General features: G+C 39.6%; 1 protein-coding gene across 3 annotated transcripts in view; it reads right to left on the bottom strand.

The window, feature by feature from the left end:
• golga2 (golgin A2) overlaps nucleotides 1-15943 on the bottom strand; it is a 71083-nt gene extending 55140 nt beyond the window's left edge. For 2 of the 3 annotated variants that reach the window (XM_055660112.1, XM_055660113.1), the window contains exons 1-3: nucleotides 15822-15943; nucleotides 7746-7865; nucleotides 4941-5027 (exon numbers count right to left, since the gene is read on the bottom strand). In XM_055660112.1, the coding sequence (XP_055516087.1) occupies nucleotides 4941-5027; nucleotides 7746-7865; nucleotides 15822-15869 (255 nt within the window). In that variant the 5' untranslated portion in view covers nucleotides 15870-15943. The remainder of the gene's footprint in view (nucleotides 1-4940; nucleotides 5028-7745; nucleotides 7866-15821) is intronic. The other variant, XM_055660114.1, reaches the window with a different exon arrangement.
• Nucleotides 15944-16321: the final 378 nt, after the last annotated feature.

The following is a 16321-nucleotide window of genomic DNA, read 5'->3' as shown; positions in this document are numbered from 1 at the left end:
AAACGCTGTATGACAGCAACTCTATGGCTGCGCCACCGTGCCGCCCATATACCCGTAAGCCAGATACCAGATTATCAGAATTTTACTCGGATCCACCAACATTCAGATATGTTGGAGATTTGTCATCATTCCGAATACTGCACATCATCAATAGAATCAAGGAACTGCGGATGCAGGTTTACAAAAAAAGATAAAGTGCTGGAGTAACTCAGCGGGTCGGGCAACATCCCTGGAGAACATGGATAGGGTTGACGTTTCAGGTCAGGACATTTCTTCAGTTGGTTTCATACCAAGCTTTTTATAAGCTAAGTGCAGGAGTAAAACAGATTTTAGGCTCGTAAAACATTAGGAATTGGCCCGAGCTGTTTACTGATCAATTCCTGGTACATGGGCTTCAAATACTAAAGGAAAATTATAAAGTTATCTACTTTGGGGCACAAAACATATTTCTGGATGGTGACAAACTTGGAAACTTCAATGTTCGAGAAGCCCAAGTGTCCTTGTATTCAAGTGATTCAGTATCCAAATACAGCTCCTCCTTAATGTTACCTTGCCGGAGCTATGCATTGATAGGAGGCAAGGGTTTAATCACATAGCTCAAAGAAATACATGCTTCCATCACAATATTTCTGTCCTGTTCAAACCTCCGGTACGGCATCCTCAAGGGTTAGATTTCATTTAGACATTCATATGATTATTTTCTAACACTAAGTAGTGGAATAAATGTTGAATGCTCAGCTGACAGCCAAGGGCATCACGAGCATCTAGCATCAGGCAAATTTTAATGAACATCCTTGCTCTTAACTATTGACTTTCAAAGAGCAGAAAATCAGACGCTGAGGAATAGGCAGAAGTTACTTACTAAACTGCCAGTTAAAAAAAAGATACATGTTGCTGGAGTAACTCAGTGAGTCAAGCAGCCAGTTAACCTTTTTTTAAATTTGGTTGCTATTGCCTTTAATGAAGTTTAAAGGCATTCAATTATTCAATCAAATTTCTTACATTTTGCATGCAAATAGCAGGTTGTGGTATTTAATGCTAGTAAGTTGGAGGTAACATTCTGAGACATAGGGGTGACGTTTCAAGTCAGGACACTTCTTCAGTTGGTTTCATACCAAGCTTTTTATAGGCTAAGTTTAGGAGTAAAACAGATTTTAGGGTCGTAAAACATTAGGAGTTGGCCTGAGCTGTTTACTGATCAATTCCTGGAATATGGGCTTCAAATACTATCATGGAAAATTAATTGTTGATTCCAGAATTCTGATCACACCTAGTTTGCATGCAAGAACGGTGAATAGAAGATTCAATAGAAATACTCATGGCGGAAATTGATATCAACTTAAAAAACAAGGATTTGTGGGCTATGGATAAAGAATCAGGAAGTAGGAAGAACTGGATAATTCATTCTGAGAATCAAGGAAGTAGCAATGGGCTGAATGTCCTTTTGTATATAATGACACAGGTCTCATCTCATCCTTCCTCATCCACCTATCAACATTGAACTCTGCTCCCCATCATCTTCTTTCGTTCATTTAACTGCCCATTAAATGCCCTTTTAGATTTTGTTTCAACTACTGATGAAGGTGTGGCAATCCATATTCCTCCCAATTTCTGCCGAAAGAAGTTTCTACAGAATTACCCATTTAATTTCTCAATGACAATTTTAGGTTAATTGCCTTTGGTATTGCTCTTCCCACATGCAAAACGCTTCAAAATGATCAACACATCAACAAGGAAACATTTTTACCTTTGTTTTCAAAAAACAAAGACTCAGTCTGTTCACTTGTTCCCGGCAGAATCAAACAGCAAAGCTTTATTTTATTTTTAAAGCAAATTACCTACATCAACCCAACAGTTTGGGCTCATTCCCACAAACATTACCGTTGCTTCCTCGTAGGTTTAACAAAACCACATGCAGCCTAGTGTTCTGCACATCTGTGCACTCTCGATTCCATTACCAGAGGAACTTATTTCTATCTTTTCAACGAGCTTAGCTTTCTCCACACAAATAACATTTTCTACACTTCTAGGCATCTCTCCTAATGTCTGCCCTGTCACTAATAATGTATTTTAAATCTTCAACTGCATATCATTCTTAGCTCTGCTCCAACTCAGTAATGCAACTTCTTCATAGTCAAGTGGCTCCCAACTCGAGCCTTCTGTTCAAAATTTATGATGCAACTCTGAGTCACTGCTGCTTTGCAGTGAAACTCTTTCTCCAGCCCTCCCTACCATGCTTACCAACTATACTCCTTTGAAAACTTCAAGGTTAATATTTTCTTCCTTCTACATAATCATAGAGTCTTACAGCGTGGAAACAGGCTCTAAGGACCAACTAGCCCACACTGGTCAATATGTCCCATCTACACTTGTCCCACCTGCCAAAATTTGGTCCATATCCCTCTAAACATGTCCTATCATTTCCTAACATTTTCCTCACCTATTCCCCTGTCTCCCACGGAACTCTCCAAGCCCAGATCTTTGAGTGATCCAACAAGAAGTCTAAAGATGCAGACAGATATAAAAAGCTTGAATAACTCAGCGGGTCAGGCAACATCTCTGAATTAGTTTAGTTTAGTTTATTGTCACATGTTCCGAGGTACAATGAAAAGCTTTTGGAGAAAAGGAATAGGTGACATTTCGGATTGAGACCCTTCTTCAGACTGAGAGACGGGAAAGGGGAACGAGAGATATATGCAGTATTTAGGACAAATGAATGGGAGATATACAAAAAGCAACAATAATCAAGGAACTGTAGAAACCACAATGGTCAATTATTAGCGGGGGGGGGGGATAGTCGATAACGGGTTACACAGACAGTGGAACACACCAGGAAGATAGTAAAACTAGTACAACTACGGTGGGGGGGGGAGAGATGGGAGAGATGGAGAAAGAGGGGTTGCAAGGGCCACGATGATGAGGATATTGAAAATGTATCATAAACATAACTGGAGTTGGGAGTTCTACTCACAATATGACTGCATTCCACAATTTTACTTAACAACACCTATAAACAACACCAGTCTGAAGAAGGATCTCGACCCGAAACGTAACCAATTCCTTCTCTCCATAGATGCTGCCTCACCCACTGAGTTACTCCAGCATTTTATGTCTACCTTTGATTTTATCCAGCGTCTGCAGTTCTTTCTCAAACATCTATAAATTCCCTGGATCTTAATGCAACCTACGTTATTTAATTCCGATTGCCTCTCTATAAATGTTTTTAGCTGAATGCCAGCACAGATTCTCTGCAAAGTACATTCTGTTCAATCACAGCCTTGATTTTATTGACTCAGTGTTTCAGGTAATTAGCTACCTTTCACAAACAGTGCCTCTTAATGCCAGTACAGGCAAGCTGAAATATGAATCAACTTACAGATTCAATGCCATTACTTGGACTGTTCTAATTTCTGCACCAAGGCACGGTCTGTTCACTTAAATGTATCAACTGAAATGTTATTACTTCAATATATTCCTAACAGGATAAAAATGAAAATGGACTTGGAACGAAGAAAGTGAGCAGCTGTGCATTTCAATTTTTAATCAATATGTCACAAAGAAAAATATATTAATAGTGTCCCTATTCAGTTAATCAACACTTCAAAATCAAGAAAATGTTCCCTTTCTTATTTAGTCATTCCAATTCATTATTCCTTGTCAAACTTTAAAACAAACTGAAAGATTAAAAACTGTCAATGCTTGGTAGTATTCTGTATGCTGATTGCATTAACCAAATCTCTTCTTTTTCTTAGTTCTAATGGATCACTTCCAAACTGTCTTGCTTCACAACTGAATATCCGTATCCTTTGATATCATTTTAGTAAACAGACAATATTTTCCTCTTTGGACTGCTGCCAAATTAGATTATGTTTCTGTGCATCACTTCAGGAAAATTTCTTCATTAAATTAAACTTGCTATTCTTCAACTATTATAATTTTTAAAACACATGCTGAAAGTTATTGCATTTGTAAATAATTGAAATCAGCTGAGCGAAAAGCATGAAAGAAAACCACTTAATTGGAATTAAACATTGAAACAGATAAAAGCCAACTAAATAGTTTTTAACTCCGAAAGATAATAGCACGCTGGATTCAATTATTCCATTGACAAAATTTAGACAAGGAACTAAGAGAAATATCTGGAATCCAAATGATGAAATTACATGCACTATGAAGCCTCTTAACTCAGCAGCGCTTTCATCTTTTAAATACAAGGTGCTGCAAACAGAACACTTATATTGACACAGCGAAGAATTAAAACAATTTTCCATAGCTAATAAAAAGATAATCGGTTTTAAAATCCCATGCTGCCTATTTCCCCAATCAGGACTACTTTGGGAAGGACTAACAGTTAAGCTGCTAAACTCTGAATCAGAAGGAAACAAAGGAGGGATATTCACAGTTGACACTTAATTAGGAGAAAGCCAGAAAATGGGACAATCAACCATCTTTTCGGCTGTAGGTGCCTGGATAGACACACAAAAGATTGGAACTAAACCAAACAAAGGACAAGGAAACTGTTCTGAATGCATGCAAATCAACTTTATTATTAATTCAGTGACTCTTTGAAAGAACACACACATAAGCATGACATGCTGAATGATGACTATACCATTTGACTTTATGGATCATCCATGGCTACTTAAATCTACACTTTGAATTCAGAGTGAATTCACATATTCAGAATACATCCATAGAGCAAATCAGAGAGAATTCAAGCAAGAGCAAAATCAGCTTGTAAACAAATTGTTAAAGTAACAGAATTTAGGATTGTGTTTAATACAGCATAGAGGTAAAAGCCACAGTCATGCAAAGTAAACAGCGTCATGAAAGTCGTCTCCTTCCCACACCCACTCCATCAATTCTCTACCCTTACCAAACATTTGCATGCATCAAAGACAACCAGGCAAAGAAACAGGTTACATCCAAAGCTACCTCACCTTTAGCCTTTCCAATGAAGGTAGAGATACCCCATTGGACTTACTGCAGTCTGCAACCAGCACCTTCAGAATGTTCTGCAGGGGCATCTGAACAGTGGTAAAGAGACAGGATAACTCAGAGAAAGAGAGGAAGAAATGACAGAAGGTACAGCAAACAAAACCAATCTTACTTCCTTGCAATCCCATGATAAGGACCATCATTTTGTGTGAAAACATCCATAATTTATACTTATTTTATGCAACCCCCATTTTATGCAATCCCCTCACTGCATTTACAGTTTGATCCATAACTGATGTTCACGGTCATCAGAAATCTTCTGAAATAAGTCCATATTTAGCATGTTACATGTTACAACTTTTTTTTAACTGAAAAGATAGCATCATACTTCAGTTGTCCATAATTTACTTTAGAACTGCACTTGTATTCTACAGCTTTATAGTCACATTAACGACATTGAAATGTTTTCTCCACTTGTTTAAAGTAAATAAAATTAGATGCCACAAGTTCTATAAAAGCTAATTAACTTTGTCCTTTAAATGAAAAGTCACCAATCTGAAAATGGCTTGGTCTTGCTGACCAATTTTCTCACATCACTTTTCATTTACAGACTGTCCACAAATTAGAACGATTCAGCAGACTTCCATTATCTTCAGAATCCTCTGCATATGCAGTGTTTAATTCAGAACAAGCATAAGCCTAAAGAAAATATTCTGAAGTATAAGAAGTGCAAAGTTATGAGGACCCAGCAGATGCGGTGCAGGCTTTTGAGTAAAATCTGCACCGAAGGTTTAGAGGAGGAAGGGCGGTAAATATATTGGCACATATTGAGAATTGATTAACAGATAGAAGTTCAAATAAATTGACCCTTTTTCAGTTTGGCTGGCTCTAACCAATTGGGTTTAGGCGGATTGGTATTTGTGCCCCATCCAGTCACAAACTAAATCATCACTTTGGATGAGTGGACCAGTCACCTTTCCAAAGTTGCCAGATGAGATTGAGTAGGTAGAAGAAATAGAGAGGCTTCAGGGGGATATAGACTAACTCCATTATTGGTTGGAAATAAAGCATATATCAAATAAGGAAAATTATGAAGTTATCTACTTTGGGGCACAAAACAGATATATTTCAGGATGGTGACAAACTTGGAAACTTCAATGTTCGAGAAGCCCAAGTGTCCTTATATGCAAGTGATTAAGTATCCGAATACAGCTCCTTAATGTTACCTTGCTGGAGCTGTGCATGGATGGGAGGCAAGGGTTCAACCACACATCTCAAAGAAATACATGCTTCCATCACAATCCATGAATAATATTTCTGTCCTGTTCAAACCTCTGGTACTGCATCCTCAAGGGTTAGATTTCATTTAGACATTCATATGATTATTTTCTAACACCAAGTAGTGGAATAAATGTTGAATACTCAGCTGACAGACAAGGGCATCACGAGCATCTAGCATCAGGCAAATTTTAATGCACATCCTTGCTCATAACTATTGACTATTGCATTTCAAAGAGCAGAAAATCAGGCGCTGGGGAATAGGCAGAAGTTACTTACTAAACTGCCAGTTAAAAAAAAGGTACATGTTGCTGGAGTAACTCAGTGAGTCAAGCAGCCAGTTAACCTTTTTTTTTTAAATTTGGTTGCTATTGCCTTTAACTAAGTTTAAAGGCATTCAATTATCCTATCAAATTTCTTACATTTTGCATGCAAATAGCAGGTTGTGGTATTTAATGCAAGTAGGTTGGAGGTAATATTCTGAGATAAATTTTACAGTTGGAGGAAAGGTAACTAGTTATATTTTGGCTCCTGACATAAAGAACAAGGCATACACCATTAGTCATGATTCACTCATTAAAATTACAGCATCAATGGTTTATTTATCAAAATCCATAGTGCTAATGCACACCTCATTAATAATTCATGGAATGTGCACACTAGATAAGGTGTGTGTATAATTGAGACAAATTTTTAATTTCCATGGCAAATTAGTTGTCTCACCCAAAGCTGGAACAGGAATAAAATCATTAGCCTCAGTATCTCCAGGTTTCAAGAAAAAGATAGTTAAGCATACACTTGCTAATGCCAGGATCTAATATCGCATTACGTTGTTTGCTGAATTTACTGTAAAAGTGTACACATAAATAAAGGCGAAAAAGACTCACAAGCAGCAAGATTTAATATCTTAGAAGAGAGAACAATCAAGAATTGAAAATAACATTCTCAGAAAATCATAGATGAAGACATTACTTGTGATGATTTCAGAAATAATTATCTGGTGCTACGAGGAGGCAGTTTTACCAATATGTATATGTGGAACAATATACATATGCCAATTAAATTCAACCAAATAATTCAATTTAATATAAAAACAAACCAGTTGATCACAATTTTTCCAACAAAATACTAACTGCATCAGAACTCAAATAGGAATGTAACCATTTTCACATCCAGTTCTAAAAGGTTTTGAGAAAAAAATGACTATCTCACAAAAGAACAGAAGGTAATCCAAAGTAAATTCTTCAAATAATTCACATTCCTTCCATCAGGAATGCACAGGGGAGTAAAACACTTGCCAGTGATATCCATATACTACAAGTGAAAATAACATTCACAAATCTAAAATCGACTTTATACTTTGATGCAAATAGCCCGAGTAAAACATGCAATTACCGTGAGTCTTTCATAGAGTGGGTAAGGGAATATTTATTAAGCCGGATAAAGGTGCACTGCAGAAAACTTGTATGTTGGAAAACAATTACATCAACTAGACTCACGGCCATAACATTAAATCCGCAGGGATTTACCTCACAATTTTCTTGGTCATTGTCAGCAGGAGCTCTTGCTGCCTCTGTTCCATCGTCTGTTCTTCTCTTCTTTCTGGCACCTGGAGTCGGCGGCGTTTTCTTCTGCTGGAATTCCTTCAACTTTTGAAAGGAGAAACATCATGTAATGTATTGAAATCACTCAGCTTTCAAAAAATGTGTTCTACATGGGAGCATATTTTCACCACACAACCTGGAAAAGAACCATTTTTAAATAAGGGTTCTAAAACCCATTGCCTCCCATATCTATCTAGACTACACTTCATCCCACCCTGCTTCCTGTAAAGACTCTATACCCTACTCCCAATTCCTCCGTCTACATCGCATCTGCAACCAGGATGAGGTTTTCCATACAAGGGCATCGGAGATGTCCTCATTCTTTAGGAAATGGGGGTTCCCCCCTTCCATTAAAGATGAAGCTCTCACTAGGGTCTCCTCGATATCCCGCAGCTCCGCTCTTGCTTCCCCTCCCCCCATTCGCAACAAGGACAGAGTCCCCCTTGTCCTCACCTTCCCCCCCATCAGCCGTCGCATACAGCATATAATCCTCAAACATTTTCGCTACCTCCAACGGGATCCCATTACAGGCCACATCTTCCCATCTCCACCCCTTTCTGCTTTCCAGAGACTGTTCCCTCTGCAATTTCCTGGTCAACTCGTCCCTTCCCACCCAAACCACCCCCTCGCCGGGTACTTTCTCCTGTAACCGCAACAGATGCACCACCCATCCCTTTACCTCCCCCCTAGACTCCATTCAAGGACCCCGACAGTCTATTCAGGTGAGGCAGAGGCTCATTTGCACCTCCTCCAACCTCATCTATAGTATCCGCTGTTCCAGGTGTCAACTCCTGGATATCGGCGAAACCAAGCGCAGGGTTGGCAATCGTTTCGCTGAACACCTTCGCTTAGTCCACCTTATTCATATTAGGCAGGAAATTGTGTTGGGTAGACTGATGGGACTGAAGGCTGATAAATCCCCAGGGCCTGATAGTCTGCTCAGCACTTTAATTCCCTCTCCCATTCCCAATCTGACCTTTCTGTCCTGGGCCTCCTCCATTGTCAGAGCGAGGTTCAGCGCAAATTGAAGGAACAGCACTTCATATATTGCTTGGGTAGCTTACACCCCAGCGGCATGACCATTGACTTATCTAACTTCAAATAGCCCTTGATTTCCCTCTCTCTCCCATCCCCTCCCCAATTCTCCAACCACTCTTACTGCGACTACATTCTATCTCTGTCCCGCCCACTGCCCTGACATCATTCTGAAGAAGGGTCTCAACCGGAAACGTCACCCATTCATTTTCTCCAGAGATGCTGCCTGTCCCGCTGAATTGCTCCAGCATTTTGTATCTACCTTCGTGCTAAAACAAATATTAATTTGTTCACTTTTAGAAAAGCATATTTGAAAATGTATATAATGATAAATTCTGCATTTTCATCTTAATTATCTTTCAGCATATGCTTTTTCATACGAGCAATTACGGAAGCAGAAATAAATACAGAAGCAAAACGTGCAGATGGTACAAGTCTGAATCAAAAACATAAAATGCTAAAAATGTTCAGATGAAGCAGCGACGGGAAGAAAAACCGAAGTCAACATTTTAGAACTGATAATGACCTTGTTATTCATCTGAGATGCCGTCCGACCTGCTGAGTGCTTCTAGCATTTGCTATTTTTGTAAAGTGTGGCACAGCTGATAGAGCTGCTGCCTCACAGCCTCAGAGACCCAGGTTCTTCCCTGACCTCTGGTGCTTTGTGTGTGGCGTTCATACATTCTCCCTGTGATGGCACGTATTTCCTCTGGATGTTAGTTCTTCCCTCATCTATGTATGGGTTTGTAAGTTAATTGGCCTCTGTAAAATTGCCAATGGTGCGTAGGGAGTGGATGAGATAGTGGGATAACATAGAACTAATGTGAACAGGTCGGCATGGACTCGATGGGCTGATGGGCCCATTTCTCTTTAACATCATTAAACTAAACTAAATGGAGCTTTCCCACGATTAACACGAATTGTTCAATACATGTGCCAGAGGAAATTATTTAAATTGCCTGAAGGACTAATCACAATATCATTCAAATACGGCAGATGACAAATTGGCCATTTTAATCCTACCACTTGGATCTCCCTGCCAATGCCAGAACATGTCTGCCACCACCTCCTCTTCCTGAACTCTATTACTGCAGCTTCTGCCAATTACGCCTTGTCTTGGTAGTTATCAGGCAAAGCAGTGAGCCAGGCTGGGGGATCTCCAGAACAAATGTCGACTTTAATAAACATTTGAGTTTGAGCAATACTTATTTTCAGTATATAAGCACAGAATTCTGCATAACTACAACTTCTGATTAAAACTTGGAGGTTATTCTACAGAAAGGACTAACTTAAAAGTTTAGATATATAAATAGTCCAATTTTACCAATGTCCTAGCAGAGTCCTGATACATGTAAGATCATTAATAGCTGCCATTTCCATGATGACCAGTCCAATGTCACTTGCGTACCTTTCAAAGTACTGTTATACCAGTAAGCACAGCCCTGATCTCCCTCTATAAACATTCCTAAATACTTCCTGAAAGTATAGAATTTCAATTATTAGTTTCCCATTCTACGGCACATGGACAGAAAGTACAAGGTGCTACTGGCGAACACTTTAGAGGTAGCACCACCGCTATTGTTGACAATGTACATATTAGTCAGTTGTTCAAAGGAAATCCAATGTCTTGCTTAAGCAGACAAGTCATACACCAACTTGCAAAATCTTCTTGATAAAAGTGGCCATAAAAGTACTACAATAATTATTGTGAAAGTAATTGCTGTTAAATAGAATGGACAACAATTAACTGCCTGGGTGCAGCCCTTCTGGCAATGTATCTACCATTGCAATAATTCAATGACAGAGGCTAGGACCTAGGAACTAAATCAATGAACAGGTGCACTTCCTGGCACAAACACGGCTGACAATGAGTATCTGAGAACTGTCTTTTGCATAGAACATAATAGCACAAAAGAAGGGCCTTCGACCCACAATGTCCGTACCAAACATGATGCCAGGTTATGATGCCATTCCCTGCATATCCATTTGCAGAAGTGATTGTATTTCCTTAAATCATCCGGTGAAACAAAAGCTTATCAATCACATTCCCAACCAAATGATGTGTACACAAGATCGAGGAACTTTTAAAATTATGGATTATCATACATGACAAAAATAGCAAACCAAACACTGAAAAGGACAGGTACCTCCTTCAGTATAAACTAAATGCATTTATAATTGTATATCCCATTACAAGTTTTTTTCTCCCTCTTTTCAACTAATCAATCATTTTAGAAATGTTCTAATTACTGCACTGTACATTGTAGCAGTATCAAAACAGATAATGACAATTTAATCATCGATCATTCTTTGATGTTGGTTGGAGGATCCACATTGCACATGACGATGGGAGAAGCCATGTGTCCCATATTCTTAATTAGAATCTTTCACATCCACCTGCAAGAGCAGACAGACATTTTTTCACAGACAAATGGTGGTCAAGTGAAAGAACCTCTGACTATCCAGCATTATTTCTGCTGGGCTTTGAAGCAAAGATACCAGAGGAGCTTGCTTTGAAGCATCAAGCAAGATTATGTGCTGAACATTAGTGGAATGGGACTTGAACCCATGACCCTTAGTCTCAGAGGACAAAGTGTTATTACCAAACCAAGGTTAACATTCAATGTTGCAAACTCTGCTTCTATACCAGGGAGTATAATCATTAGAAAAAAGCAAAAGATGGCAACTGTGGGAAAAACATCATAGCCGCACTGCAGTTTAGCTTCCACTGAAATGTGCACTTCTGTAATTCAACAGCTAAAGCTGGAAATAAACAAGACGAAAACAATATCCATACACACTTGCTCAATCACTCTTACTAGATGCTGCTCACCGTGACTGCTGTAATATCGAAATATCAAGTTACATATTGTTGGTAATATGTATTCTGATTGATTACTTGTAACTAATTGGAAGTAATAAGGTGGAGGAGATATTCATGGAATGTACATGGAATAGCTTGCTACAGTGTTGAGGAATCAGCTGGGAAAAGGCCATCTTAGATTTTGTTACAAGCAATTAAAAGAGTTAAGTAATAGTCGGGAAGGGGCCTTCTTCTGAAAGCTGCGGCAGTGGACATAGAATGGATAACAGTTTAAAAAATAAATAAAGTGTACTGTAAAATAAAAGCATTAAAAAACCAACAGGAAAAGTGTTTTATCTTCAGGTAACAGGAAAAATTACAGATCATATTAAATCTAAGATATACGCTAATAAAGTATAAAGTTGCAATAAAAACAGTAGGCCTAAAGATTGGAAGCATTTCAGAACCCAGCAGAGGACAACAAAATTGATACGGTAAGATAAAATATGACAATAAACCAGCAAAAGATAAAAGTGGACAAGAGCTTCTATAAAAACATAACAAGGAAAAGACTGGTGAGTGCAAAAATTGGTGCTTTAAAGAGATTGGATAATTTATAAAAGAGAATAAAGAAACAGAAGACAAAGGTAAAAAATATTTCATGACTGCCTTCTGTTCTTATATTCAACAAGTTGTCCAGAAACACAAGATAACCCAGTATTGAACAGAATTTGAAATTATTAGGAATGGATTAGTTCCAATCCACTAATCCACTTGTGTCATTGCATGTAGGAAGAATTGTTACGTTTATCTTGAAGTGATAGTATTTTTCAACGGGTCCAGTATTTATACCAGCCTATTAACTGGGATATTTAAAGCAACAGCAAATATTAGAATCACTAACGAAAATGTTTACGCAGAGAATGATCTGGGATGGAGGCAAATGTGGCAACTGTTCCTTTTGGAAGCAGCACAAGTTTAACTCTCATGTTAAAGGGAGCAACTGTGCATTTTTAAGATGCATAACAATCCTCGACAGTTAAAAAATACGTCCATACTTTACTAGCCTAACACCCACGTTTTAAATGTATACAAGGCTGCTTGTAGAGTTCCTCTCTACAGCAGCTTCAGGTTTCTGCATGGAACCATCCCCAACAATCTAATTGATGTTATAGCCAAGAAAGCACACCTATGCTTCTACCTCTTCAGAAGGCTAAGGAAATTCAGCGTGTTTCCATCAGACTCCATCTATACTTTATGTTGCCTGGGGAAAGTAGTCAACATAATCAAGGACCAGTCACAGCCCACTCATTTCCTCTTCTCTCACCCATCAAAGAAAAGATACTAAAGCTCAAAACCAAAGACTACGAGATTCAAAAACAAGATTCAAGCTTATTTCTCGCTGTTATAAGACTTTTAAACCGTCTCTGATAATTCCTGATATTCCAATCTATCTCATTGCAACTCTTGCACTGTTTTCTACCTGCACTCTCTCTGCACCGTAATATGATATCCTGCACTCATATATTTTTTTTTGCATTACCCAAGGTATTAATACATGATATAATTTGTCTGAATAGCAAGCAAAACAATGTTTTTCATTTTATCTTGGTACACGTGGCAGAATGCCAGTAATAAATATCCATCTCATCACTATATTCAAAACAGCCACAGTGGCCACGTAGATAAAAGATCTGACTTCGAATGAAGTGTTGAATGAAGGTCTGAAGAAGGGTCTCAACCCAAAATGTCACCCTCTCCTTCTCTTCAGAGATGTTGCCTGTCACGTAGTTATTGGATCAAGTTTCAGGAAGTCAAAGTGTCTATCCCCGATTTTACACATTAATTTATAAAAAGTTTGGACAACCGATAGAAAGTAAACCAGCAGGTCTTCCAGCATGTAAGATCATACATGGCAGTAATAGTCACTGCTTGTTTGATGCAATTACATCAATGAGTTCATTCTTTTTAATCATATCCAAATGATGTGCTACAAAAGGCATAAATTAGGCAATGCATTATCTGAATGCGAGCATACAATTAATCCATAAATTCTTTAGTTACATAAGTAACAAACAAACAACCTCAAGCCCACACATCAAAACCGTTCAAGTCAATAAGCTTACACAGAAACATAAGGAAATAAGAGCAGGTTACTACAGTCTTCAAGCCTGCTCTCCCATTCAATATGATTGTGGCTGATCTATGCTGGCCTCAACCTGTCCAAACCAGCTTTCCATAACAAATCCTCAATCTTTCAACTAGGTATCTCATCACCATCTTAAATTGCTCAACCACCACTGTCAGAGAGAAATCATTCTACACACTTGTTTTAAATGATAGGCCCATTATTACATTCCCTTGTTTGTGACTCCAACAAGTAAGAATAGCTCAACATCTACCCTGTTGTGCTGTCTTAGGATCTTATATGTTTAAATAAGGGCACTTATTATTTTTGGATAAGAGGATCAAAACTGGGTGCAGTGCTTCAGTTGTTGTCTCACCAACACCTTGTGCAACTGTAACAAAATCTCCCTCTTCTTAAACTCCAACCCCTTGGCAATAAAGGCCAAAACCCTGTTACCTTCTTGAATGTTGTTTCGTTCCTCCAATCTCTTGCTCTGATGAAATGTTATTGGCCCAAAATGTTATTCCTGTTTCTTCCTCCATGCCTGACATGTTGTTTCTAGCAATCACTCACTGTTTTTCAGATTTCCAGCATCCCTGTTTTTTTTTTACTTTTCTGAGATGTATATCAATCTAAAGGCAAACAATTACAAGAGCTACACAAATAGCTCCATTTACCAATGACCATATAAAGTAAACAGGGTCTTAAAAGCCAAAATACTGCTGTGGTTCATTTAGTTCAAACCTAGTTGCATAAAGCACCAGCAATTTCATTCAATTCTACTGTTTGCCCAGTTAAAAATATTTCGGCATTGCCTTACAAGCAGTTAGGTCAACTCCATTAAATTAATAGATATAACATGAAATGATGCACTTAGCATCATAGAGGGGTGGAAGAATGCAACCTTCCTGTTTCGACCAATGCAATCAACTCGACGTGCACAAACGTAAGATCAAATAGAACAAGTTGTCCTACAACTTTAGGCTGTGCACGCCACACAAAAGAAGAAGAAGAAGTAGCATCATCATAGAATTACATAGCATGGAAACAGGCCCTTCGGTCCAACTCATCCATACAACAAGGTGTCCATCTGAACTAGTCCCATTTCCTATATTTGGCCCATATCCCTCTAATCCTTTTCTTTCCATGTACTTGTCCTGACAGCTAACTACCAATAAGCAAATTTCATTCCCCTACTTGACTGTCAGGATGTCACATATAATTCCCTCTCTTCACCCGATCATCACTCAAATTGTCACTGAATAATTGAGGGGCCCAGATCTTTGAACAAATCTATAAGATGAATCAACAGATAAAGTATGTGTACTTTGCAATCAATTGATCTTACACACATTTGCCTTCAGTACAAGTATTACACACTCAAAAATATTCAACATATTCACCGACCGGCCTTTCGCATTTTATTTTAATACTCAGACAACAGTGCAACGTTCGACATTAGATAAAAATTGTAAATAAAAATACGTGCGGAAATCTAAATCCCATTAATATTAACGTTCAGAATTTAACCTGCATCATCCTGAAGTCGACCCCTCATCCTCAAGTGAACCGCGGACAGGGCTCGACATTAATTGTGCCCCGACCTCGGTTCGTGTTTGAGTTTGAGGAGTGGACTCGAGGATCATGGTGGGGCCAGTTTCTCTCCTATTAATGTTAAAGGATGTTTAACAAGGCCTTGCTTCCCTTTAGACCGGTTGCTATTGCTTCCTCTCTCCAGGGAAAGTCAAGGGATGGTAGCTCCCCGCTCCACGTCGCCAGCTGGCAGACGCGGTCTCAGCAGGCCTGCAGATGCCGCGGACTCGCCTGATCCCTTCCCTTGAGATCCGACGCCATGAGCCAGCCGATGGGGACGTGGGAGTCGGACAGTTGGGGGAGGGGAGGGGGGGTGGTGGTGCCACCGGGGAAAAGGTGGGGTTGAAAGGATGTGACTCGACCGCCGACACCGCCTCGGGGTGCCGCCCTTTGCCACCGAGGGGACGGCGACGTTGGCAATGGTGATCCCCCACTCTCTCACCTTCTTCTTGGCGGCCGCCAGCTTGGCCTGTCGGCTGCCGTCAGCCATGGTGTCAATGCCGCACACGTCACCAGTCCGCCAGCTGACCGCTCCTCCTCTATCCCGGCCTGCACCGCGCCCGCCGCCCTGACGTCACGGGGAGCGGGGCGGGGGCTTGGCAACGTGGGGGAGGAGCCCGGAACCACCATAGCAACAGGTACTAACCTCAACACACCGACCAGACAGTCTATAACAATCTCGCAAAGGTTCATAGAAACATAGAAACATAGAAAATAGGTGCAGGAGTAGGCCATTCGGCCCTTCGAGCCTGCACCGCCATTCAATATGATCATGGCTGATCATCCAACTCAGTATCCCGTACCTGCCTTCTCTCCATACCCCCTGATCCCCTTAGCCACAAGGGCCACATCTAACTCCCTCTTAAATATAGCCAATGAACTGGCCTCAACTACCCTCTGTGGCAGAGAGTTCCAGAGATTCACCACTCTCTGTGTGAAAAA

Source organism: Leucoraja erinacea, chromosome 31 (assembly GCF_028641065.1).
Source record: "Leucoraja erinacea ecotype New England chromosome 31, Leri_hhj_1, whole genome shotgun sequence".
Taxonomy (NCBI): Eukaryota; Metazoa; Chordata; class Chondrichthyes; order Rajiformes; family Rajidae; genus Leucoraja; species Leucoraja erinaceus.
The sequence above is the reverse complement of the archived record's forward strand: the minus strand, read 5'-3'. Positions and strand labels throughout refer to the sequence as shown.